At 39.3% G+C, this 27801-nt stretch overlaps 1 protein-coding gene across 4 annotated transcripts in view; it reads left to right on the top strand.

Moving 5' to 3' along the window:
* Positions 1 to 697: 697 nt before the first annotated feature.
* The window catches only part of TBC1D19 (TBC1 domain family member 19), a 146443-nt gene continuing 119339 nt past the window's right edge, over positions 698 to 27801 (top strand). Inside the window, exons 1-3 of one of the 4 annotated variants that reach the window (XM_017664797.3) lie at positions 699 to 1018; positions 25595 to 25667; positions 26629 to 26674. In XM_017664797.3, coding sequence (XP_017520286.1) covers positions 920 to 1018; positions 25595 to 25667; positions 26629 to 26674 — 218 coding nt within the window. In that variant the 5' untranslated portion in view covers positions 699 to 919. Of the gene's footprint in view, positions 1019 to 25594; positions 25668 to 26628; positions 26675 to 27801 lie in introns of those variants that run through there. The other 3 variants (XM_017664796.3, XM_036994776.2, XM_017664799.3) reach the window with 3 other exon arrangements.

Genomic DNA, 27801 nt, shown 5'->3' with positions numbered 1-27801 from the left:
TTTCCTTGAAAGTAAGAGCCATGTTTTATTCACCTTCATGCCCACACAGTTTCTTGTATGTAAATGCTCAATAAGTTGAAAGCTGAGTTTTGAATATATGGTCAAATCAATGAGTACATGGAAGAAGAAGAATATAGATGGTACATCCCTTGAAGACTGGGACGATGTCTTAGTCATTGCTGAATTGCCAATGCCTTGCAGAAAACCTATAGACATAAATACTTCTTGGTTAAATTGAAGCTATTGGATGAGATGTTTATTCCTGGCATAAGACCCCAGATAACACAAACAGGAGAAGTGGAAATAAAATGGAGCACTAAGGACAGAGCTAGGCCCCTTCACAATTGTTACCTCAGCTAATCATCACATTATCTTGTGAATTAGGTGTTATTTTACAGAGGTGGAAACCGAATTCTGTAATTTAAGCACCTCTTCCAAGTTCACACAAATAGTGTCAGAGCTTGATATTCTTGGGATTAATTTGCTATGTCATTGTGTGCACAGCTCTATTTCTGCAGATTGTAAGGTGGAAGAGGAATAATTTTAATACGCAAAATACACAGCTCTCAAGAGCTCCCCTTGTGCATCAGAGGCGCTGTGGCTCCGGAGGATGAAGTTCCTCTTCCTGCCTTTCAACCACATTCTGAGCAGGAACAATGAAATGAAAACCTACCCCCTCCCGCCCTTCCCTCGCAGGTCGATTACCGCCAGCGGAACGCAGGTGCTGGGGTCTTCAGGCGCCAGCGGGGACGAGAGAGGAACGGACTCCCGGCCTGTCAGTTGCCTGGTAACGCCCGCTGGAGGAGTCCTAGAGTAATAAGGTCCGGGAGAAGTGTCACTGGCCCTAAGCGAGACCCTGTAGCCCGTTCTCGAGGCGCCAGCGGTCTGTCCCCGCGGCTTGGCGGGCTAGGGCAGGGCGATGTTGCAGGAGGAGTCGGATCTGTCTCTCATCATTGCCCAGATAGTTCAAAAGCTCAAGGGCTCCAGTTTGTACGCTCAGTTGGAACGCCAGGCCTGGGTAAGTGAGGCCGAGGGGGACGGGAGGGAGACGGGCGGGGCCGGGGCGCTGCCTTGTCCCCTGCATCCCGCTAACCTAAGCCGGAGCCCCTCTCTGGGCTCCCCAGCTCCGCCCCTGTGCACGGGAAAACCTCCCTTGCTGGTGTAAGCTCCACTTGCTCAGCCTCGCGTGTGGGGTAATCGATATTTAAAGAAGGGTGGGACGCATCACGTCTTTCTTCAGGTCAGAGAAACGCTGAGGCTGATCATTCACACTGTAGTCCTTTATGGGTTCTAATGTTTTAAGGTACTGGAGTTAGTGGAGGTAGGTTGGACCAGACTTTTCCTCACATTTATCGTCCTATGTATGGTTTGGGGCCCCCGGCGCCTTTCTGCTTTCCAGTCAGGCTGTCACCTTCTTGCACTCTATCCTCCCTGCAATGATTTCGCCCTCTATCTGTCCACCCAACATTTATTGAGTATTTTCTCATGTGCTACGTTCAGAGGAAATCTTTGCCTTTTTTGTAAATGACATATAAATAGAATCATACAGTATGTAAATTTGTGTGCCTGGTTTCTGTGATCTAGCATAATGTTTTTGAGATTCAGCCATGTTGTTGGATTTCAGTAGTTCTTTTTATAGCTGAGTAGTATTTCATTGTTTGGATGTACTACAATTTTTTTATCCATTCATTGTTTACTGGACATTTTCAGTTATAGAGTTATGGGTTGTTGATTATAAATTATGAGTAAAGCTGATATTGATATATACATTCTGGTATGGGTTTTTGCTTCAATATTTGTTTTCTTTTCTCAGATAAATACCTAGGAATGGAACTGCTGAGTTGTATCATAGAATCTGCTAAATTTTCCCAAGTGGCTGTGACATTTTGCCACCAGCAATTATGAGAGTTTAAGTTCCTCTACATCCTTGCTAGCATTTGATGTCTGTTTTTTATTAAATAATTTTCATTTATTAATCGAATGATAGGAGTGTAATCATATCCCATTGTGGCTTTAATTGCATTTCTCTAATGACTTAGTGATACTGAACTTGTTTGTATCTTCTGTAGTGAAGTAGTCTGTTTACATCATTTGACCATTAGAAACATTGTATTTGCTCTCTTACTGATTATAGAGATTCTTTATATATGACACAAGTCTTTTATTATATATGCATCTTGCAAATATTTTTTCCTTGTCTGTGGCTTATCTGTTTCCACTGGGTGTTTCAAAGAGCAAAAATGTTTAGCTTTGATGACAAATTTTTATCAGTTTCTTTTTTTATGATTTATGCTTTTTGTGTCTTGCCTAAGAATCTTTGCCTAACCTAAGGTTTCAAAAAGTTTCTTCTATGGTTTGTTCTAGGAGTTTTATAGTTCTAGCTTTTACATTTAGATCTGTGATTCATTGTGAGTTAGTTTTTGTATGTGGCATAATATAATGATTTTTCTTGGTAGGGGGACATATAGATGTCCATTACCTTACCTATTTCCAGTACCTATTTGTTGATAAACTTGTCCTTTCTTCACTAATTTCCTTTGTACCTTTATTGAAAATTGATTTAGTATACACACATGTGTGCACACACACAAATACACACACATGCATACCTGCCTATTTCTGGCTCTTTATTCTGTTTCATAGATCTGTTTGTCTACTATGCTATTACCATACTGCTTTGATTTTTGTAACTTTATACTAAGTTTGAAATCAGGTAATTAGTCGTCTAAATTTGTTCCTCTTTTTCAAAATTCTTTTGGTAATCTTAGGTCCTTTGCTTTGACATACACATTTTAGATCATCTTATAATTACTACAAAAAAGTTTGCTGGGATTTGAGTTGGGATTAGGTTGGATTTATAGATCAATTTAGGGAGAATTGCCATCTAACAATATTGAATTTTCTGGCCTCTGTAAAAGTTTATCTTTCCATTATTTATATTTACTTTTGTCAGCATTTTATAGTTCAGTATACAAATCTTGCACATATATTGTCAAGATTTTCCCTTAAGTATTTCATATTTTTTGATTCTATGGTTTGGCTAATGCTGGTGATTTTTCTCATTTCAGTTTCCATTTTTTGTTAGTATACAGAAATACAGTTGATATTTGTATATGTACCATGTATCCTGTGACCTTACTAGACATATTATAGTACCTTTTTTGTAAATTGCTTAGGGATTTCCAAGTACATTCCTTCCAATCTGTATGCCTTGTATTTCTTTTATTTTTCCTGACTTCTTTCACTGACTAGAGCCTCCAGTGCAATGTTGTACAGATGCTTTTTATTAGGTTGAGGATGCTCTCTTTTATTCCTAGTTCTCTGAGAGTTTTGTTATGAATAGATGGTGAATTTTGTTAAAAATGTTCCTTATATCTATAGAGATGCTCATTGGATTTTTCTTTTTAATATGTGGACATGATAAATAATACTGACTGGTTTTGAATGTTGAACCAATTTTGCATTCCTGAGGCAAATGCCACTTAGTTATGATGCATTATCCTTTTAATGTCTTTCTTGATTCACTTTGCTAATATTTTGTTGAAAAATTTGCAAGTATTTTCATGGCAGATATTTATTTAGTTTTATTTTAGCATCTTTGTCTAGTTTTGATATCTGGTAAATCTGATCTCATCAATTGAGTTGGGAAGTGTTCCCTGTTCCGGAAGAATTTGTGTAGAATTAATATTATTTTCTCCTTAAATATTTGGTAGAATTTCCAGTAAGGTTATTGGGGCCAGGAGTTTTCTTTGTGGGAACATTTTTAATAAAAATTTAATTTTTAAAATGTATGCAGAACTATTCAGGTTACTTACTTTGTTGAATGTTCTATGTGTGCTTGAAAGCATGAACATTCTGCTATTGCTCTTCTATAACGTTCAGGTCAAGTAGATTGACAATTCTGTTCAAGTGTTCTATATCCTTAGTAAGTGTGGAAGTGTTGGTCAATCCATTCAGGAGTCAGGTTAGGTTTGAGTTTTGCTACTGCTGTCATTGGCTTCAGCATAGCACAGGCTTCAAATCCAGTAGGCTGATATAACTTTGTGCTTAGAAGGGATCCTGGGGTATTGGAGAGTTTTTCTGTGTTTCTGCTACATCCTTAGCTTTCATCCATCCCTGCTTGCCTATATCTCAGAGAGAAGTCCACCTTCATTCTCTTATCCCTCTCTCGGCAGTAGTCTGGTGTTACTCAGTCTTAAGCTCATGATAGGTACAGCTGTTCTTTTTCCTCCTGGTCCTGTTTCAGTCCATGTGCCTCAGGGTTGGTCTTTCTCAGTGTGCCTTCCTTTTCTTCCTTTGGCAGCCAAGCTCTGCCTTGTATCTGTGGCAGATAATGGATAAAGATGCTGGGTCTGCCCCTTCCTAATGCTGGCTTAACCCCTGCTTTGTACTGGTCTAGGATCTGGGACCCAGAGAATTTTCTTACCTTCCCATGAGGAAGGCAGTTTTTTGCATCTATTTCACCCTCAGAAGCAACGAATGATACCTTGTCTTCAGAGTAGGATGGTTTCTGAACCCTACCCCAGAGGTTTAAGGCCTTTTCCTTACATGAAAGGAGAGTTAGGGCAATGCAACACAGTTTTATGGTTGTCAAGCACGAGTGGTCTATCCTCTCTTGCGTACCTGTCTCACAAAAGGGACTCTGTAAATTCCCTACTCTACCCCTAGTCTGGTGCCTGATAGAGACTCATGGGAAAAGCCATGCAAGTGTGAATTCCCCTTGTGTTTTGAGCTCCCAGTTATTCTAACTGACATGATAGCCCAGATCTAGTCCTTACAGTTAAAATTTTAGCTTATTTCTTCTTTCTCAGTTATATGGTAGCTTCCTTTTTCCCCCTGTACTCTGCCAAAGGTAAAATCGTTGGGAGTACCATCTGTCCTTGGAGGGGCTTGTTACTCTTTGGAATTTACTTTACTTGATTGTTTTACAATTTCAGTTTTCTAATAGGTTCCGAAGATATGATTTGTATATGATTATACCACTTTTTCTCATTGTTAGAGTAGGAGTGACATTCTTGCCTACTGGCTTTCTACATCCTATGCATTGGCAGAACTCCAATAATGTGTTTAAGAATTGCATCTCTGTCCCTCAGAAAGATTAGTCTGTAACTTTCCTTTCTTGTAGTGTCTTTGACAAGCTTTATGTCAATGTTATGCTGGCCTGATAAAATGAGTAGGTAAGTGTTCCCTTTTAAAATTTCTATTTGCTGTGTTACAAGAGGTTATGAGATTGTGTGTATGTGTGTGTATCTGTGGCTTTTTTTTTTAATGTTTCAAAGAACTTTCCAATGAAACTTGTGTCTCAGATTTTCTTCTGGGAAATTTTTTTTTTACATTAGTAGTCTTTATTTTTTGCAATAGTTTTAGGTTTAAAGAAAAATTGAGTAGAAGGTACAGAGTTCTCATCTATCCCCTTTCTCCTTGTACACAGTTTTCCCTATTATTAACATCTTGCATAGTGTAGTGCATTTGTTATAATTGGTGAACCAATATCAATACATTCTTATTAAATAAAGTTGGTTTACATCAGGGTTATTCTTTGTGTTTTACAGTTTTGACAAATGTATATTGCCATGTATCCACTATTACAGAATAGTTTCACTGCCCTAAAAACCGTCTTTGCCCCAACTACTTGTCCCTTATTCCTCTCATCCCAAGACCTTGGCAACCACTATTTTTTTTTTATTGTCTCTATAGTTCTGTCTTTAAGAATGACATATATTTGGAATCATACAGTATGTAGCCTTTTTAATTGGCTTCTTTCACTTAGTAATATGCATTATGTTCTTCTATGTCTTTTTGTGACTTGATAGCTATTTTTATTTTCTGTTTTTTTTTTCCTGAATAATTTTATTGCGTGAGTATATCAGTTTATTTATATATTTATCTATTGAAGGACTCTTGGTTGCATCCCAAGTTTCAGTGTTTATGAATAAAACTGCTATAAATATTCCCGTGTAGACTTTCGGGTTGACATACATTCTCCACTCATTTGGGTAAACACCAAGGAGTGTGACTGGTGAACTGTATGGGAAGACTATGATTAACTTTGTTAGAAACTGACAACTTCTCTTCCAATGTGGGTGTCACATTTTGCTTTCTCACCATCAGTGAATGTGAATTCCTGTTGTTCCATATCCCCACTAACATTTGGTGTTATCAGTGTTTTAGATTTTAGCCTTTCTAATAGATGTGTTGTGATATTTCACTACTGCTTTAATTTGCAATTCCCTAAAGACATATGATTTTGAGTATTTTGTCATGTTTGTTTGCCATCTGTATGTCTTCTTTTGTGAGGTATCCGTTCAGATCCTTTGCCCATTTTTTTAATTGGGCGTTTTCTTGTTGAGTTTTAAGAGTTTGGTGTATATTTTGGGTGCAAGTTCTTTATCAGTTATGTGTTTTGGAAATATTTTCTCTCAGTCTGTTACTAGTCTTTCATATTCTTAACAATATCTTTTGCAGAGAAATTTTTAAAATTTAATAAAGTCCAATTTATCAGTTTTTTCTTTTATGGATTGTACATTTGGTATTGACTATGTGTTGGCATTTCTGGGTCTTTATTCTAGTACTCCATTGATCTATTTTTCTATTCTTTCACCATTACCACACTATCTTGATTTTGGTAGCTTTATAATAAGTTGAAGTTGGGTGGTATCAGACCTAGAGCTTTCTTCTTCAATATTGTTTGGACAAGATTTTTATAATAGATTAAAATTTAATAGATATAGGAGTATTCACAGTTTCTATTCCTTTTATTATCAGTTTTGATAAGTTGTGCTTTTCAAGGAATTTGTCCATTTTATTTAAATGATATAAATCATTGACCTAAAGTTGTTTATAATAAACTTTTATTTCTTTTGAATATCTTGAAAGTCTATTATAATTTCTGAGAATGGTAATTTGTGTAATTGTGTGTGTGTGTTTGAACAGTTTTGCTTGGGGTTTATCATTTTACTAATTTCATTGAAAAAAATTGACTTTGCTGATTTTCTCTTAATTTTAGATCATGTCTTTACTATTAATTTATCCCTATTTTCTTTGGGATTGATATGCTGTTCTATTTTTAATTTCTTGAGATGGAAGCTTAAATCAAATATTTGAAACTTTTCATTTCTAAAATATGCATTTAAGGTTATAATTTTCCCCCAATCACTTCTTTAATTGCATCCCACAACTTTAATGAGTCACATTTTCATTATCTTTCTGTTAAAAATATTTCTTAATATTTTTTGTGATTTTAAAAATTTGATCCAAGGCTTATCCTAAAGCATATTGCTTAATTTCTAAGCAGTTGAGATACTCTTTTTATGTTTTTGTTGTCCATTTTCAACTTAATTTCAGTGTTGTCAGAGAACATTCCCTCATGATTAAATACTTTAAAACTTATTGAGGTTTGCTTTATAACCCAGTATATAATCAATTTTTCTGACTGTTCCTTGTACACTTGTAAAAAATGCGTGTACTGTTATAGTGGGGTCAAGTTATCTGTATATCCCTGAGGTTCAGTTGTCCATTATGCTATTTTGAACTCCACTTACATTAATTGTATGTGATTATTTATTTGATTATTCAACAAGTTTTTATTGAGTGTTTAATATGTGTCAGGCACAATTCTGGGCTCAGGGGATACAACAGTGAATAAGTTAAAGTTCTGCCCTCCTAGAAAGATGATAGTTGAAGGGCCCCGACCAGTAACATGGCAAACTTCCGGCTTCTCTTCGGGGGTCCTCGGTTCCTGCCGGCGCCACCTGAAGCCCAGTCACCTCTCGCTCCCCTCCCAATCCCAGCACCTAGCCAACAGCCACCAGCCCCGTAGAAGTGACACCTCAATCAATTCATGCCCCTTCCTATATAACCCAGCACCTTTCCCTAATAAAGCGGAATACTCCGGTGAATTGCTGCTGTGTGTCGCTCCTTTCCTTTCATTGGTGCCGAAACCCGGGAGACAGGACACCCCAACTGGGCCCCGTCTTCCCCCCGACACCAGCAGCAGCTTGCCCTCGTCCTCTTTTTCTGGTGCTGGCTCATCACACTCACCACTCCTCTCTGGCCTTTAGGTAAGTTTTCCCCCCCCGGAGTGGGCCACTCTTCCCCGAGCTATCGCAGTGCCATTGACCGTGATCGTCCGGCAAGGCCCTGACGCTCAGGGATGAGGAGGGAACTCTCCCCGCCTCAGGCCTTCACGGCTGCGGCGGACCCTCAGGCCCCTCCTCCAACAGCCATAAATCCCCGCCTCAAGCCTTTACAGCTGCGGCGGATGCTCAGGCCCCTCCTCCGACAGTCATAAACGCATTCACCGTCCCTTCCATCAGTGCTGAAACTTTTTAAGCAAAATTTCCCCGGGGTGGGCCACTCTTCTCCGAGCTATTGCAGTGCCATTGACTGTGATCGTCCGGCAAGGCCCTGACGCTCGGGGATGAGGAGGGAACTCTCCCCGCCTCAGGCCTTCACGGCTGCGGCGGACCCTCAGGCCCCTCATCCAACAGCCATAAATCCCCGCCTCAAGCCTTTACGGCTGCGGCGGACCCTCAGGCCCCTCCTCCGACAGCCATAAATCCCTGCCTCAAGCCTTCACGGCTGCGGCGGACCCTCAGGCCCCCCCCTCCAACAGCCATAAACGAGGTGACTCCTTTGCGGATGAGAACGCTCCCTTTCCTCGCCCCCTCCTCCTTCTGTTCTGTCCGCCGAAATCTGTTCTGTCTGCCGAAAATGCCTAGCGCTAGGTACCTTGTGACTCCGGCACTCTGCCTTCTTAGGGAAGTCTGGGTGACAACCCACACTTCCTAAGAAATTCCGACTTGTATACGAGTTTCTGCAGACCACCAAGGATCATCGGGGACGCCCTTTGTCTCCTTGTGGTCTGCTTCCAGTCCGAGGATCTCCATTAGTCTTCCCCTGTTTGTCTCCTTCTCTGTCCTTTAGCCATGGGAGCCTCCTCATTCCTCCCTGAAAGTTCCCCTCTTGAATGCCTACTTAAGCATCTGGCTACCCTCTCCCTGACGCCTGATATAAAACCAAAACTTCTCCATAAATATTGCTCCCAAGATTGGCCGACATACCCCCTAGACAACAACAACCAATGGCCCACAGGGGGAACTCTTGATCCTAACATCACTCGCGATCTTTTTAACTACTGCCAGCGCCTGAAAAAATGGAAGGAGATTCCCTATATCGAAGCTTTCCGCCTCCTCCTCTCCCCGCCCCCTCCCAAGTTCTCCTAGCCTGCAAGCTGCTGCCGGCGCAGAAGCCTCCCTGGTCACTCCCTTCCCCTTCTTCTCCTACAACAGCCCTTCTCCCTTCCTCCCCCACCATCTCCTCCCCCATCTCACCTCCTCTGCCTTTGTCCCCCACAGATTAAGCCTGAGCCTTTCAGCGCCCCCCTTTAACTAGGTCCCAGGGGCCTCCTGCGTCTTTGTCCTCATCACCTGTTTCTCCCCTGTTAGGGAACGCCTTTGTCTTCTCACATGTTTGTAGGGAGAATGGGAAAGCACCTTCCCCCATGTCTGAACGCAGCATGGGAAAGTACAAGCTAGAGAACAACCGGTGCAATCCTTGGAAGTTATCTGTCCACAAAAACATACCTTGCCAAGACTCCTCACTCTGAAAATAGGGAGACCTTGAAGATGTGTAAAAACACTGCCCCTGCTTCTAGATATGCCCTTCCCCCACTTGCCGATGTGGCAAGAATGGAGAACAAAGAACATTCTGTTTACGCATTCCATAAGCAATTAACTAGATCCCTGCTGTAGCTCAGTTAGTAGAGCATGGGACTCTTAACCTCAGAGTCATGAGTTCAAGCCCAACTAGAGCAGCAGAGGCAAGCAGCTGGGCTGCTAGCTGGCGACACGTGGGTCTGATTCTGTCTTTCTTTATTTTCTTTGCCCCTCTTCCGCACTTCAAGACCTGCTTGAATAGGCACAGCTAGACCACGTCACTCCCCCACAGACTGAGCCAGAACCCTTCAGTCCCCCTCAGACTTAGTCCCGAGAGCCTCCCAAAATTATCGCCCCCCTCCGGGAGGTAGCAAGATCTGAAGGCATCGTGCGCGTTCACGTCCCTTTCTCCTTAGGAGATTTAGCCCAACTAGAGAAGCGCCTAGGTTCCTTTTCCACTAATCCCACGACATACATCAGAGAGTTTCAATGGACCCTCCAGTCTTACAGCCTCATGCATCATGACATTTTCATGCTCCTGGCCAATACTCTCCTCCCTGAAGAGCGTAGACGAGTTTGGGACTTTGCCCAAATGCATGCTACCGAGACCCACAGGACTGACCCCACCTATCCCCCTGGCCCCACTGCTGTCCCCGAACAAGACCCACACTGGGATTATAACACCGCCGTGAGTCTCCACTCTCGAGATATTTTTGCCTCCTGCTTAATAGCAGGTCTGAAAAAGGGAACTCGTAAAGTAGTTAATTTTCAAAAGCTCCAAGACATAATTCAAAAGAGAGATGAAACCCCCTCCGAGTTCTTAGACAGACTCACTCAAGCCCTATTACAGTATACCAGCCTGGACCCAGAAACACCTGAAGGAAGACATGTCCTTATGACACACTTCCTAGCTCAAAGCTACCCCGACATTAAAGCTAAACTCAAAAAGTTAGAACAGGGCCCCGCTAACACACAGACTGAGATCCTAACAGTGGCCTTTAAAGTCTTCCATAACCGGGAGGAGGAGAAAGAACGCCATAAACAAAAGGCTGATCAGGCCCATTTCCAAATGTTGGCCCAGCTGATAAAACCACAACCTAAGCGCCCCTCTACGAACAGGCCACCCCCCAAGAGCTTGTTTCAAGTGTGGAAAAGAGGGACATTGGTCAAGGGTGTGCCCCTCCCGCAGATCTCCTACCACCCCATGCCCCAGATGCCACAAAAAGGGCCACTGGGGGTCTGATTGCCCAACCACCCAAAGGGGAGGCTGGACGAACAACCCCCATCCTAAGCCCGCCATAGTGGGGCTGGCAGAAGAAGATTGACGGGGCCCGGGAGCTTCTCGCCCGACCATTTCCATCACCAAACAGGAGCCCAAGGTTACTTTAACAGTAGACGGTCGCCCCATCTCCTTCCTCCTAGATAAAGGAGCCACCTTCTCAGTCTTGTGAGAATACCGGGGCCCTACCATGCCAGCCATTACTCCTATAGTCGGGGTAGGAGGTAAACAGATTTTCCCATTAAACCCTCCCCCCCTTTTTTATGCACAATCCTAGACAATCCCATACCTTTCTCCCACTCCTTCCTGGTTATGCCCCAGTGTCCCATCCCTTTACTAGGACGGGACATCCTTTCTCTCCTCCACGTTTCCATAACTATATCCACTCCCACAGCCCCCAGTACTCCCTTTCTGATGGCCCTCATAGCCGACAACCCCCCTCTACCCAATGAAAGCTCCGGTTCTGCCCTCACACACCCTGTAAATCCCAAAGTTTGGGACATTACAAGCCCCTCTGTGGCCCTATGTCCCCCTGCCTCTATCAAATTACGTGACCCCTCTCAGTATATCTGTCAGGCCCAATACCCCCTAACCACTGCAGCCCTCATAGGCTTCCAACCCATCATTCAAGATCTCTTAAACAAAAATTACCTCAGACCCACTCACTCCCCATTTAATACCCCCATATTAGCTGTTAAAAAAAACCAACGGATCATTCCGCCTTGTCCAAGCCTCATCAACATAGCCGTTGTCCCTATCCATCCCTCAGTTCCAAATCCATACAGCCTTTTATCGCAGATCCCTGCCTCAGCATCCCACTTCTCAGTCCTAGATCTCAAGGACCCATTTTTCTATCCCTCTAGACCCCTGCTCCCAAGATTTTTTCATCTTCACCTGGACGGACCCATACACAAGACATTCTGAACAACTCACTTGGACAGTTTTGCCACAAAGCTTCCGAGATAGTCCCCATATTTTTAGACAGGTCCTAGCTCAGGACCTCAAACAGTTTCATCATGATCACTCCAAGTCCACCTTATTACAATACATAGACAATCTTCTACTCTGCAGTCCCTCGTGAGAACAGTCTCAACTTGACACTGCCTCCCTACTTAACCTTCTAGCTTCCAGAGGTTACCGAGTATCCCCCGTCAAAGCTCAAATCTCTTCCCCTCCTGTCACTTACCTCAGATTCCTTCTATCTCAACAAAGAAAGTCCATTACCTTAGACAGAAAATGGCTCCTCTCTGACCTGCCCATTCCCAAAACCAAGACAGAAATCCTTTCCTTTCTAGGCCTGGCTAGATATTTTAGAGCGTAGATCCCTAACTTCTCCCTGCACCCTGTTGGCAAGACCCCTATACGACCTCAGCAAGAGCCCCCCTAAAAAACCATTATCCTCCTCACCCCAACACTCCTTCATTAAGCTCCATCAAGCCCTTGTAGAAGCCCCAGCTCTCCATCTTCCTGATTTGTCGAAGCCCTTCTCATTATACATTCATGAGAAGTCCAGTGAAGCTCTAAGAGTCCTAGGCCAATATTATGGCCCATCCTTTGCCGCAGTAGCTTATCTCTCCAAGCAATTAGACCCCACAGTTCGGGGATGGGCCCCCTGCCTACGAGCATTAGCCGCTAGACAGCTCTTGCAGAAAGAAGCTCATAAACTGACATTCAAGGCACCCCTTACCATTCTGTCCCCACATCACCTAAAAGATATCTTAATCTACAAAAGTTTACAGACTCTCCCTCCCTCCAGACTCCTGACCTTACTGTCCTCTTTCCTCCAAAATCCCGTTCACCCCCTTTGCATCCATACCCGAATCATGACTTTTTCCTCCTTTACTGCTCTCTCGCTTTTTTTCCCTCATTTCTATTGTCTTCCCCACCACCCCAGCCTCCTTTGTATGGCGATTCAAAGTCAGACAGACTTACACACAGCATCAAACAAAAGTTACTGCCCTCATTGCCACACCAGACTGCCCTCTGAAAAGCTGCTCTGAGCCTTTATACCTCCACTTTCCTCCCTCCACCGAAGTGTTCACTAGCAGCTACCCTTATTCTCCCTACCTCTGCTTCCTCTATGACCAAAAACAAGCCTATTGCAGGCGATGGCCAGACACCTACAGGAGATGTCCCTACCAGTCTTGCGCCATTCACTACATGGGTAACTTCCAGTACCCACAGTATTACTCCTCCAACAGTTTCATGAAATATCCCAACGGCTCATTCTCCTTATCAATCCCAGATCCTTGAGACTCTCGATGGGCTGCCAGAGTCACAGCCTCAGTTTACTACAGGGGGTCCTCGAACCCCCACGGTACCCTTCATATCTCTCGAAAGTATGTTCCCTCTCATTCCCAGATCTCTCAAGTTGCATCAGATATCAGACATTCCAAGAAAGTCGTTATCCAAACTCTTGATGGCGCCTCTTCATCTTCTTATCACCGCCCCTCTTCCCATTTCTCCTACTCTTCATTATAGCTCATTCAGGACACCACCATCTCTCTCATCCACACCCTTAACACCGCCAGTTGTTTCTTGTGTGCATCACTACAGCGCCCACTGCTGGCCGCCGTGCCCCTTAATATTTCCAACTACTCCTTCCATGCAGAAAGACAACCCCTCTGCCCCCTGGCAGACATACCCCTATGGGAACCAGAATGCGCAGATAATCTCACCATCCACCACTGTGTAGGCCCAACTCCACCCCGCTGCAGCGCACTTCACTGCCTCTCTATCTACACCCCTACCTCCGGCTCTAAGACTTTCACACAACCAGGACACTTCTTTTAGTGTAATGGCAGTCTTTTCAACTCACTGCCTCTCAACTCCGGTACACCCTGCATTCTCGTCACCCTAATCCCACAGCTTACACTTTACAGCATGGCAGAATTCTTTGAGCTCCAACCTCCCTTGCTCTCACGCACAAAAAGAGCTGCTTTCCTTCCCATCATGGTCAGTATCTCTTAGATCACCTCAGCCATTGGAGCAGGGTTTTCAGGAAGAGCCTTGGGTCACTCTCTATGGGCAGTTAGAGATCTCCACGCCAAACTTGAGGGAGCCCTGACATCCACTGCCAATTCCCTAGCCTCTCTCCAAGGACAAGTCACTTTGCTAGCTAAAGTCACCCTTCAAAACCGGCGGGCCCTAGATCTGCTTACAGCCGAGAAGGGCGGCACCTGCGTCTTCCTCCAGGAAGAGTGCTGCTATTACATCAACGAATCCGGCATTGTAGAAACTGACATTACCAAACTCACCGACCTTGCCTCCAGTCTCCACTCTGCTTCCAATTCCAACCCATTCTCTTCAATACTAACAAACCCCTTCCTCACCTAGCTCTGGCCCATTGCAGGCCCCATAATAATCATTCTCGCCTGTCTCTTCTTACACTGTATAATAAAGTTCATCAAATCCCAAGTTGGAAAAATCTCTAATCAAGCTTTCAACCAGCTTTTACTTAAGAACTACCAGCTTCTGGCCACAGAAGATCCCTCACCCTCACGTGACCTCCTCACCACACGCTGAGATGGACCCCTCTCTCCACTGGAAACTGTTCCTGGAAACAATGGCCGCAGACGCCTGGCTCCTGACACCCATATCCTCTTAGCACCATTGGAATCTATAGTTACAGGAAACCTTCATTAATTTCCAAACCTGAAGAAGTGCACATCTACTCATCCTTACTGTGGGGAGTCCTATCAACCCTTTCCTCCCAATCCTCAAGCCCTCACTCCCTTCTCCGCCCCTGTTCAACAGGAAGCAGCCAGAGAGAAAGCAACGTCCACAACCCCATAGAGGAGAAAGGGGGGAATGAAGGGCCCCCACCAGTAACATGGCAAACTTCCGGCTTCTCTTCGGGGTCCTCGGTTCCCACCGGCGCCACCTGAAGCCCAATCACCTCTTGCTCCCCTCCCAATCCCAGCACCTAGCGAACAGCCACCAGCCCCATAGAAGTGACACCCCAATCAATTCATGCCGCTTCCTATATAACCCAGCACCTTTCCCTAATAAAGTGGAACTCTCCGGTGAATTGCTGCTGTGTGTCGCTCCTTTCCTTTCAATAGTCATACAGATAAACACAGGCCCATAATACCTTACCCAAAACCTGAGGGCCAGATATGTTTTGAAATTCAGTTTTTTTTCCAATTTTGGGAAAGTAATTCATGCATGTTTTATGTTTGTTATTTAATATCTCTACCAGTCTTACAGTACACTGTAATTATACTCATTAATATTTCTGCAGCAATACATATGAATTTTCACAGTTTGTGTGGAAAAATAAGGGCTGTTTTTAGTCTCATGTCAATTTAGATCAGATTTTGCCACCAAATGAGTTCAGCTCAGAACAGATTTTGCTACCAATTCAGTTAGAAAACTTTGGTTTTCAAAACTTTTCAGGTTTTGGAATTTCAAATAAAAGATTATGTATCTGTACATACAACATTAGGCAGTTGCCTTAATTGCCTTGATGTAATAAAGAGTAGGGCAAAGGAATAGAAAGAAAGTTAAAGCAAGGTTAGGAGATAACTACATGGCAAACTAAAAAACATACATTTGGCTGGTTCTGAAGATAAATGAAAGATCTGTAATATAGATTCATACTTTAAAAGAATATATTTATAGATCTTTTAAAAGTGGTATAATCTTGAACTTGAAAAGATATGTAACCACTTTGCCTTAGTTTATATCCACTAACACAGATATTTAATAGAAAATAGCTAACTTTTAAAGAGCAACTCTACAATCAGCTTTAATAATATACTTCCAACAACTGGCTGTTTATTTGTTACATGAATTTAAAATTTTAATAAGGAGGGCATTTTCCTGCCACTGCTATTTTCTGTACTGCCTACATTTTGTATGTTTGAGTGTTCTCAGGAAGTGCTAAGCAATGTTGGCCCAACTTAATTAGAAAAGTAAATTCACAAAGAATATTTTAAAGCCAAATACAAATGATTGTTAGATTATTTTCCCCTGCCACTAGTGTTTCTCTTTTAATATTATATTCAACATTGACTGTATTTTAATGTATCCTTTTATATATTGAAGTTTAATTATTCAAGATCTCTGTGTGATAACATGGAATTCTTGTTTCTAAAACGGGATTATGGTTTTTAATTTCTGAGCTTTCCTGAATAATTTTGTTATGAAGTCAACATGCATCTTAAGATTGAATTTGCTCACTCATCCTCTAGACATTAGAGTGGTAGCTTAATTCCAAATTTGATGTCTAGCACCAGATCAGCATTGTTATTTTGCATCATGCATTATTTGTATTTAAAATGGATGTTGTTTAAAACCACAAATGTTATTTCCATTCCATTAAGTGTTTAATAAGTCTTGTTGCTCAGATTGTCATTATAAATAATAGAATTGTGGAAGGAAGGAAACTGAAAGAAGATAGGCTTTGGAGAAAAAGGCATAATTTAACTAATAGAATGTTGTCATAAATCTAGAACCACAGAGCATCTCAACGGTAGTGTCCCTTACTAAGAAACTTATGAAACTGTATCTCAAATATTGTTTGTTTTTTATTTGTCATTATGAGAAATACATACCACATATAAAGAATTTTGAGATCATAAAAGGGAGAGAAGAAACTTTCATTCATTTATTATTTATTTTAGGGAAATTAAAATTAAATGAATTTTATTAAATAGATTTTCATTGTATTTTCTGTAAATCATAGATAGGTGGAACATATATTGGTATTGAAAGCTCTGTGCCATGATTTGAGCTTTCTATCTTCATTTTTTTCTCTCTGGGGTGGGATTTGGCATGTAGTAGGGTAAGCTCCAGATTGGACTACTGTAGTTTTTATATGAATAATAATTTAGGGACTCTGATTGTGTTTGGTATGAACCAGGGAGTGGTGTCATCCTTACCCTATCTACCTTGGCTACTGTTGTATCCTTTATCCTGGAAAGTAAGACAGGGAGGAAATGAATTGTGGTGTAAAGTATTTCAAAGTACGGAACCTCTTGTCTCCATGGAATTTATATACTTGAGGGATAATATATCTTCGTATTTTATTTCAGCACTGAGTTGCTTTGAGAAGGTCAGAAAGGGTTCTGGAATTAGGTAAGACCAAACTGAAATGAGAGGGAAAAGACCAGTTACTATATGTGAACTGAACACTCTTTCAGATGTAAAATGAAAGGAGCAAAGATATGGAGTAATGGGAATAAGATAGCCAGTGCTGGCAGAGAGATGGGTCAGCTTGGGGATGTCAGCAAAAGAAAACCAGAGAGGGATCTATCTGCATCTGAGAAAAACCAATGCAGAGCTCAAATTACACCACACAGATTGAGTATAGGGCATGGTCAGCTTGTACAAAGACAAAATTTCCAGTCTGAAACTAAACCTCATTCCTGACTGTAATGCATGTCTATTGGGACTACTAGGATTATAGAAACAAATCTATCTATAATTTTTGAAAAAACCATAAGTATTAGGAAGAAATAGGGACAATTCAACATGTTTTAATTCAGCCTCTCTTCTGTGATAGTGATGGGCTCTTAAGAAAAATTAGAGTCCAAAACAATCTTGTTAATGATAAAAATGTTTGGGGATTGATGTGGGAAAAAGACATTTGTGTCCTTTTTATCACACTTCTCTGTTAGCTTTTTGTGTCCCTCAATACATTGTGAGTTCCTCCAGAGTGAGGGGGTCTATGTCTTGTTTTTCTTTATATATCCAGCAACTGGCACACAAGAAGTGTTCAATTAATTATTAAAAGAAGAATGTAAATGAATAGGCATATACTATGCTATAAATATACTGAAAGAAATGGCTGGGGATGGAGAAAGCTTGGATGGCACTCAAGGTGGGAAAATTGGAGTGAATTTCCAATGTAGGAAGAGTGAGAAGGCTAAGCAGAAGGTGTCTATTGTAGGGCACTTCTGGAGAGATAACATTGTGTAGATTGGGTGGGACTAGATTTTTAGAGGATTGTAAATGCTAGAATGAATTTACCTTTATTCTCAGGCAGTGAACGGGTCACTGAGATATTCTGAGGAGGGTGGAGAAATGAAGGTGATTTTTAGGGAGCACTATTCTGGCATTGATGAGCAGGTTAGATAGGAAATGGAGAGAGTGTTCTAGCTTCATTTTCCACTTTATTCCTATATTTTGTTGGAAATTTTGGTGTTCCATAAACTGAGTATGCACAAGAACATTCTGTTTGGTCTGTCTACTCAGCCTATCATCCTTTGCCCTCCCTTGTCCATTTTCTTCTATGGGAAGTAAGTGCTCCTTTCTCTGTGGATTATACTTCTGTTGCAACATACTCTCTTTCTTATAGTGGAGTTAGTTTTCTCATTGGCTATCTTCTTTTCTGGACTAAATATTCCCGAGAACAAGGACAATGTCTTATTTGTCTTGTGTTTCCCATGGGGTTTTGAATTGCTGGTCTAGGGAATCTTTAGTGTAAATGCATTCATGAAAAACATGCTTATGAAGTACTGTATGTTAGCTATTGTGCTGGATCTTAGGGTACAGAGATGAAAGACACTTGTCCTCAAGAAGTCTATCGTCCAGTGCAATGGTTCTCAAAGTATAGTCTGTGGACCTCCGGTGGTCCCTAAGATTCTTTCAGGTCAAAACTATTTTATATAATACAAAGACCTTTTTTCAAATTTTTAAAAAATTCTTTGTGCTAATGTTGCTGTGATGGTATAAAAGCAATGGTGATGCGTTTAACTTCTGGTGTCTTAGCACAAATCAAGGAACTGTACTAGTATTCTTTACCACCACACATTAACCATAAAAAACAAGCCAGTTTCCCTTGAGTGTCCTTGAGGAAACAGTAAACAATTATTAATTTTATTAAATCTCATTCCTTGAATATACATCTTTTTAATATTCTGTTTCAGGAAGTGAAAAGTATGCATAAGGTACTTCTCTTGTATATTGAAATAATGATTATCTCGAGGAAAAGGACTCCTGTGATTGAGTTACAAGCCAAACTGCCGTTTTTTTGTTTTTTTTTAATGAAATAGTATTTCTACTTGAAAGAATGAATGAGAAACTATTGTTATTCAGACTTGGGTACTTGGCAGATATTTGCTCTAAAATGAGAAAAAGTGAGCTTATCTCTTCAAGGAAAACCATTATGTATTGCCCATAATAAAATTCAAACTTTAAATATAAATTAGATTCTGGGAAACTTGTACCCACCATAATGAAATAGATGGCTTCCCAATATTTAAAAACTTTTCTGATGATATTGATGGTGATGTTAACATGTTACTTCTTTTTGATACTGTTTAATGAAATGTGTCCACTGCAGCACTTAGTTAATCAATATATTTGAAATTTTCAATGCATAGTTACAAAATCATATATAGATAGAAGAATTGATTCAAAAGGCAAGGCATATTGATGCATTTTTAAGTAATAAAGTATGAGAAGTTTGTTGATGTTAAGATTCCACATTACAGCTAATCCTTAGGGAACTACTATTGGTCAAATTTTGATATATTATCAAAGGAGAATAGCCACAATTATCTGAAAAGTATATTAAAAATACCCTTACCTTTTCCAGTTTTATATACATGCATGACCCTTATTTTTTTCATATACATCAATCAAAACAACATAGTGCTACAGATGAAATATCACAGCAGATTGAAGAATCGAGGTGTCTTCTGTTAAGCCAAACATCAAAAAGATTTGGAAAAATGTAAAAAGTGGTATTTTTTCCTTTTGCTCGTTTTTGTTTCTGAAAATACAGTTTTACATTTTACAGAAATTACATATTTAGGCAAATATGTAACGGGTTTATATTGTTATTTTTAAATGAATTAAATAATTTTTATTGTGGTAAAATATACATAAAATTTGACATTTCAACCACTTTTAAGTGTATGGTACAGTGGCATTAAGTTCATTCATGTTGTTGTGCAACTATCACCACCATCCATCTCCAGATCTTTTTCATCTTCCCAAACTGAAACTCTGCACCTATTAAACAATAACTCCCTATTCTCTCCTCCCCACAACCTATGGCAGCTACCATTCTACTTTCTGTCTCTATGAATTTGATTGTTCCAGGTGCCTCATATAAGTGGAATCAAACAGTATTTGTCTTTTTGTGACTGTCTTGTTTCACTTAGCATAATGTCCTCAAGGTTCATCCATGTTGTAGATGTGTCAAATTTTCTTCCATTTTAAAGGCTGTATAGTGTTCTATTATATGTACCTACCACATTTTATTTATCCATTTATTTGCCTATGGACAGTTGAGTTGCTTCCACATTTTAGTTATTGTGAATAATGCTGCTACAAACATGAATGTACAAGCAACTGTTCAAGTTCCTACTTTCAGTTCTTTTGCATATATACCCAGAATTGGACTTGCTGGATCATATGATGATTCAGTTTTTAATTTTTTGAGGAACTGCCATACTAATAAATGAATGATTTGATTTTTTCTGTTTTAATTTCTAATGCTGTAAATATCAGTAGAATACAGTACACATAAACAAAAGTACTCTTAGATCTTATGTAATTTTTAAGAATGTGAGGGTCCTGAGATTAAAAGTTTGAGAATCAATGGTTTAGTGGAGTGTGTGAAGTAGAGAGGTCAACTAGGAAGTTCCTATAGGAGGGGACAAGTTGGATTGGATTTTGCTCAGATAAGAATGGTCATATGAAGGGAACTTGGAGAACCTGGAAACAAATGTGACTTCGAGCAAAGAAGCTTATAGGAAAGACCCAATAGCTATCTTTAAATATTTGAAGTTCTCATACAGAAAAGTCATTACGCTTAGTTCTGTGACCTTGGGCTGGGGTTGGGGGATGTGATGGTGGCAGATTTTAAGTTAAGGAATCACTTTTAGCTCATAATAAAGAATTTCTAACAGAATAGTTCAAAGATGAAATTGGCTAAGGTAGGGATGTAGTGAATGAGTTTCTAAACTAGAAAGCTACAGTTTTTAGAGTATCTAAGATAGAAAACCACTTGGAGAGGAGAGTCAGTCATTAAATGGTTAATTGACCTCAAAGACCTCTGGAGTCTCACCTAAGCCTGAAATTCCGTGATTCTTCCGGCACATAAAGATGAAGTCCAGGATTAGATGGTGGCATAGTAAGAGGTGGAGAGGATGGGGACTCTTCAGAGGAAATTAAAAAGGATCATTGGAATCCTTTTCATACACCTATGTTCGGGTTTGTAATTCATGGAGATTTATTCTCAGTTTACTTCGCAACTTCTTTGATCCAACTGCAACTTCAGCCACTTTGTTTTTCCAGTTTCCTTTACAAACCAAGTTTAGAAATTTATGATTGCCAGTGGCCAGTGCTTTGGATTAAGACTTCTGGTGGATGTGGAAAGAAACTACATTCATGTGCGTGTGCGTGTGCGTGTGTGTGTGTGTGTGTGTGTTGGGTGGAGGGTGGTTGGAGACAGTCACGTGTTTTGGAGGGTGTTGGAAATATCCTCTGGAGGATGGAGGAAATATCAGTATAAATAAATGGGTGAAGGATGTATGCGGGGCCATGACTAGGAATGTACTGCTCATGTTCTCACTAGATCATACTTTTGATCATATTCTTCACCAGCTCTTATAGTGTGCTAGAGACATTTTGTTTAAAAGAAGTCTTAGCTTTTGTATATATTTTAAAAACCTCTATCTCCAGTCACTCTTCTCTTCCAAATTTTACATTTATCCCATTGCCGTCTGGGCACATCTTATATTTTATAACACAACTTTAATTTATGTTGGACTTCACAGCCTAAAAAAACTTTTAGGCTGTTTTCTATTTGAGTCATGGTAACCTAATTCAGCTATTATTTTCTCTATTAAGTAAAGAATAAAATTGAGATACAGAGATGTTAAGTGACTTGACCAAGGTAATAAATAAGGCTGAGAGATGATTCCAGATTTTTGGTGTCAAGTCCTACTCTCATTTAGTCTCAAATGGTTTTAAAACTATGTTCTGTTATCTCCAAGGATCCTGAAATGTTCTATTCATGTAAAAATACTTAACTTACAAATTATATTGAGAGAGTACACTCTTTCAAATGCATTGTTATTTAAATTACTTCATAATCCACCACCATGCTTCCAAATCAACCTGTTTCTTAGGGAGCCCTAGAAAAAATTACCCTGCTTCTTTCATTTTTCTCTGTATGTTTGGGATGCTTATAAATGTGTGATAAGGAAGAATGTAATTCTGCATTGGCTTTCAAAATATTTGGGCTTGTGCATGTCTGTTCACAGTACATGACACAAGTGAGGATACCATGGTAGGGAGTTGCAGTCCTTGGTGTTGGCCAGGCAGAGTGTAGGTGCCTGCTATACTGCTGAGATGGGGACAAGAGAGCCATTAATGCATCATGTGGTGGTAATACCATGATATGCTTAGTTCTAGCAGTTTTAGGTATCAGCAACTCTTTGTCTGATTTTTGTATTTATGATAAATATTTTCAGTGATTTTTCTTCAAAATAAAAAATTCCAACTATTTGTCTTTCAATTCCTGCAGCAGTTTAATTTGGGAGTGTGTTTAAATTGCCAAGACGACTATTAAAACAAACTCTTCTCTCTGTGTATCAGATTTTTCTTTATATTGAGCAAGCAAAATAAAATCCAAAAATAAATTGGATATTGAGATTACATCAGAAGAAAGATGTATTTTTCAATGTTAATTGTACCTTAGTCAATGAGAAAATGCATTGTTTCTCATTATCTGGTAATACCACTTTCAATGTGTTTTATATATTAGGTTCCTAATAGGGTTCAGATTTCATTTGAAAAAAGGACAATGCTGCTAAATTATGTTGGAGAACTGCTGTGCCTTACTATGTTGTCCTGTCACTGTTGGGCTTTTGATTTTCAGATTTCTCAAAATTTTTGTAATTAGTTTGATGATTAATGAATTTGGTTTGACTTTGATATAAAAAAAAAGTATATCTAGGAGGTCCAGCAACCTTGAAGTACTGAAAATTTTTAGAAGGAACAACCAACATTTTCTTGTGAAATTCTTTAAACTGTGCTACCTCTGAGTTATTTCCAAGTACAGGCTTAGTAAAAGAAAACCTATTTCCTTTTGCCTTGGTACTTTTGAATAATGAGCAGGGTTTGGAGGTTTTAAAGTCCTAGGAAACAGACTGGAAACTGGTCTCTTCAGTTAAAGATATTCTTTATAAATACCTTTAAACTTTAAGTGAAAATATTTATAAAATTCCTTGTTTATTTTGGGGAAATTGGTTAAAAACCATAAAACATGGTTTGTTCATTATAGTTTTGTCAAGGAACAATTAATGCCAAGTTAATACTTGGTATGCAGAAATGAAGAAGATACAGTCTTTGCCTTTGAATTTAAGAACCAGATAAAGAAATAGGTGAGCTGAAAATTACAGTATAAGTTGGTAAATGCTGTACTAGAGGGACAGAGTACCATCTTTGCAGGCAGTGAGGAGTGGGGAGTTGGGAAGAGAGGTAATATTTGAGGGATGCCCTGGAAGCTAGTAGGTATTTGCCAGGGTGGTAAGGAAGCACATGCATTTAAGGAAACAACATGAACAGAATTTGAGGGGGATCTGTGAGTATAGTTCACTATGACTAGAAGTACAATGTGTGGCAGGGAGAGGGTGTGAGGAAAAAGGATTTTGTTAGCTTGGTGAAAGAGCAGCTAATGGAGAGATTAGTTGGTTTGCACTGTGAAGGGTCAGCTGTGCTCTGTTGCAAAAGTTTAGACTTCTCTGTAGGCTGTGGAGGTCTGCAGCCAGGAAAGACTTACATTTTGAAAGTCTTGTTTATTTATAAAGAAATTTATTAAATATCTTTAACTATATGAAGGAAATGCTGAAGGATGAATTGGAAAAGAGAAAAATTGATTTGATTCATTTATTCAATAAACATTTGTTTACTGCTCACCTACTTACGTGAAAGTAACTGTTCTAGGCACTCTCTTGGGATACAACAGGGAACAAAAAGACAAAGATACTTGCTTTATTGGAGCTTCCCACTTTTGGTGTAAGGCAATAGATAATGTACTAATAAACATAGTTAGTAAATTAATCATGCAGTACATCAGGAAGTAATAAATGCTGAGAAAGAAGAAAAAGTCAAATAAGGGGAGGTGTGAGAATACCAGGTGAGGAATATTTATAATTTAAATAAGGTGGCAGGATGTCCTGAAGCTGTTGCAAAATTGTAATATTCAAATTATATTGTATTTGTTTTAGTTATTAGCTAGAATACCTTTATAAAGACATTTTCCCTTATCTATTATTTAGTTATCCAGAAATTCTATAGGAAAGGCAGGACAGTTGTCTTTTCCCTTACTTTCTGATTTTCCAGGTAGCAAGTTGGTTCTCTGTCATCTCCAATTTTTATTACTATGTCAGTATTTTCTCCTCAGTGTGGCCTTGTCTGGAAAGGGAGTTCTGGTTGGTCAGTTTCAAGAAATAGTAGGTGTTAGGCTGCTCCATTCTCTGAAGACCTTATTTGCTATATTGGATTAGGCAAAACCTCTCCCATTTTCAACTCCTGTTCTAAAATTAGCTTATTATATGTTCCAGTGAAAAAAGTGTTGGCTATTTTGGGGTTCTCCTGTTTTCACATACATCAGATACCCGCCTGCTTCCCTCTGCTCTTTCCTGCATGAATGCTAATACCATACAGGTCCTGTGTCTTTTGGTTTGTCCGCTACTTCTTGTATTTTAGATTTGTGGTGGATATTTGATCACAAGTTTTGTTAATGTTTTCCATGGGGTTTTGGTTTTGCTGTCTAGTTATCTCGTCTGTTTTTATGTGGCAATTAGGGAGTTTAAGGAAAACAACAGCTCACTACCTTCAATGCCACTTCCCAGAAGGGAGTTGAATCCTGGAAGGTAGAGTGGAATTGAGAATAACTCAGTTTCTGACGTACAAGATCTGGTAGATGGTAATTTCATGGAAGAACTAAAACAAAAGCGAAGTAACAACATAGTGAGTAGAACATAATCAATTTTTGTTTTTTTCAGGTTTGAAATGCTTATGAGATACCCTAATAGAGATGTTCTCAAAAATAAGATTTTTGAATTTGATAGAGCTATGTGATGAAAGAGCAACACTTTGAAACTGAAGTCATTATAAGTTGCAGAAATTACTATTTCTGGTAAAAATTACAGCTTGAAAAACTGTACGCTCAAAACATGCACTTGAAGGTGAAAGAGACTCTAATAAGCATTTGTGAACTAGTAGTTTCATGTATTTTCCATAAATATGCACAACATATGCGGGTTGATAGTGAGCAACAATCCAAAGAGGAAGATGCTCTTCAAAGATGCGTTCATATGGATGCAGATGGGCTTTTGGTCATTAGGTATACATGCCATGTATGTTGGGTATAATGTTAAGGTAATGAACTTATAAAATCTAAGTGTTTTTAATATCTAGAAAAATAGATATTAAGTATTTATAAGCAGCAAGTTTTATATTTTGAGTTGACGTCAGTGTACTATCACTATTTTAAGAGTAGGTGAAAAAATGTTCTCTCTTATGGGCTATTCCAGATAATTCTAAGGTGCTCTGACTCCAAAAGGGGATTTTTAAAATAGTAAACACATTTGGATGCTCCTTTTTAAAATTTTCATTTAAATATTAACCCAAATGGCTTACCTGTGACCTCTTTCTTTTCCTTTCTTCTTTTTCTTCTTTCTAATACTAGGCCAGTCTTCAGAGACCTGAGATTAAACTTGAATCATTAAAAGAAGATATTAAGGAATTCTTTAAAACATCAGGTTAGTAAGTTTCTTTTTTCCCCTAACTCTTCTTGCAAAATAAGGAAATACTTTATTTGGAGGGTATATTTTATCTCCAGTCTTCCAATTACTCATTCAAAATTGTGAAATAGTAGCTGGATATGTTTCTATTTGGAGAGGATTAGAAGTTTCAGACATGTTGATAAAATGCTTAAAAAATTCAGGAACACTGTGGGAATGACTGCTTTACATTAGTCAGTTTTGAATTCTCTTTGCCTACCTGGTCAAAGTGCATCCTGAATGTATGAAGAATCACCTTAGTTAAGCAACTCATCTTTTACTTTTCATATGTTGCTTTTTTCCTTCTACACCCTCATTTTCCTCTTTTCTACCCTTTCAAAAAAACAAAAGAAAATCCAAATTATAATTCTTTTTAGAGCAAGAAGAGAGGTTCCCTATTCCAACCTTTGCACATGGAAATTGAGATGTTAAAGGGTTTACTTACCAGAAAAGTTGAAGTAGTTAGTAATCAGGCTGACTGCTCTGACTGGTGGTGCCTTACAATAATCTGCTCTGTCATTCACGAGTTTACTTACTCGTTAAATGTAACGTACTGCTTATGCTCTGTCTTTGACAAGTGCCCAGCTGTTTCTTGCCCCTGCCTTGGCACATTCCTCACAGCACCAGTAGTACTGTGGCCAAAGACTTTGGCCTTCGTGATGCACCTTAACTGGTGGAAAAAGGAAATGTCTCTCCCATCTTGAGAAAGTGGTGTAATAGTTTTATTTTAAAAATGGTACCATGTTGATAACTTTGCTACTCAGTGTTTGCCAAGGGATGTAATGAATGTATAGGAAATAATTCCTTAATAACATTTAACACAGCATTTGGCAGCTGATAAAGTTCTTTCACAAATTAATATGATAAATTTAATTCTAATGTATGCTTATTTTAAAACTAATATGTCTATATACTATATTCTTCTTTTTAAAAAAAACAGGTTGGGAGAAGAAACTTCAGAATGCTGTTTATTGTGAACTGAGTGTGTGAGTTTTTCCTACCTATTCTGAGATAATGTTATGTTTAGCTATATTTATTTTGTAAGTAATAAATATAATATTGCTACGTATACTTATTGTATTATCACCCATTATTATTTATATAGTATTTCAAGTAATTTAATACTTTAAAAAATTGCAGTTGTGTCTAATACTTAATAATGAATAGGAGGGGTTTTTTATGCTATGAAAAATTTTATATTAGTAATTCATTTATTCAGTGTAATTAGAGAGTAAGATATTTCTCATAAGTTATTATTTCAGATGACTGAAGATTACCAACATTCTTTTTATTATTGACATTTTGGATATTACCTTTTCCTGTTTTTATAAACCAACCATTAGAAGCATAATTAACTTTTTTTTTTGCAAAATTGGTGTCATTATTAAGAACATCAGTGTTTTTATCTGCACTTGCCCAGTATGTATAGAGATACCACAGGTTGCTTAAACTAATATGAACCTAGTGATTTATCTTTCTGACTATTACATAGGAAGCTTGAAACTTCACTGTCTTTGTCTCTGATACTGATGGAGTAAAAGCATCTGTTGTGTGTAATTCCAGTAGATTCTCATTCCAGTAGATTTTCATCTGTGAAGATATTACTGGTGATGGCAATTTTTGGGGTCTAATGTATTCCTGAAAATTGTTCCATGAGTCAGACTGACCTTTTACTCGATGGCAGAGACAGTGTTTCATTCATTGTCGTATCTTCAATATCCTACACAATAGATGTTAAATAAATGTTTTTGAATAATGTGTTGGGATTTTTGAAGGAGTCCAATAATACCTTTTTTCCTTACTTGGGTTCTGAACAAACTGAGAAACAAGATAAAACATAAAGGTAAAAGGAGGATAAAAGTTATACTTTTATTTGTGATAAAAAATAGCAAGAGCAAAGAGTCCTTTCACTGAACTCCAGAATTAAATTAACTGAACTTCCAGTTAAATAGTGTTTGTTCAGTTTATCCTTCTAAAATATGGAAGTTGAATAAGGCATTAAACCTCTTCTGTGGTGTAGTGAGAGAGGCCAAGAATGTTACAGTAATGGAACTCTTTTCACATGGAAGGACACATGCAGAGTGGGGAAGAAGTATTTCCTCTAACATAAATC

This window comes from Manis javanica, chromosome 5, assembly GCF_040802235.1.
Source record: "Manis javanica isolate MJ-LG chromosome 5, MJ_LKY, whole genome shotgun sequence".
Lineage (NCBI taxonomy): Eukaryota > Metazoa > Chordata > Mammalia > Pholidota > Manidae > Manis > Manis javanica.
This window is presented reverse-complemented; position numbering and strand designations above follow the sequence as displayed.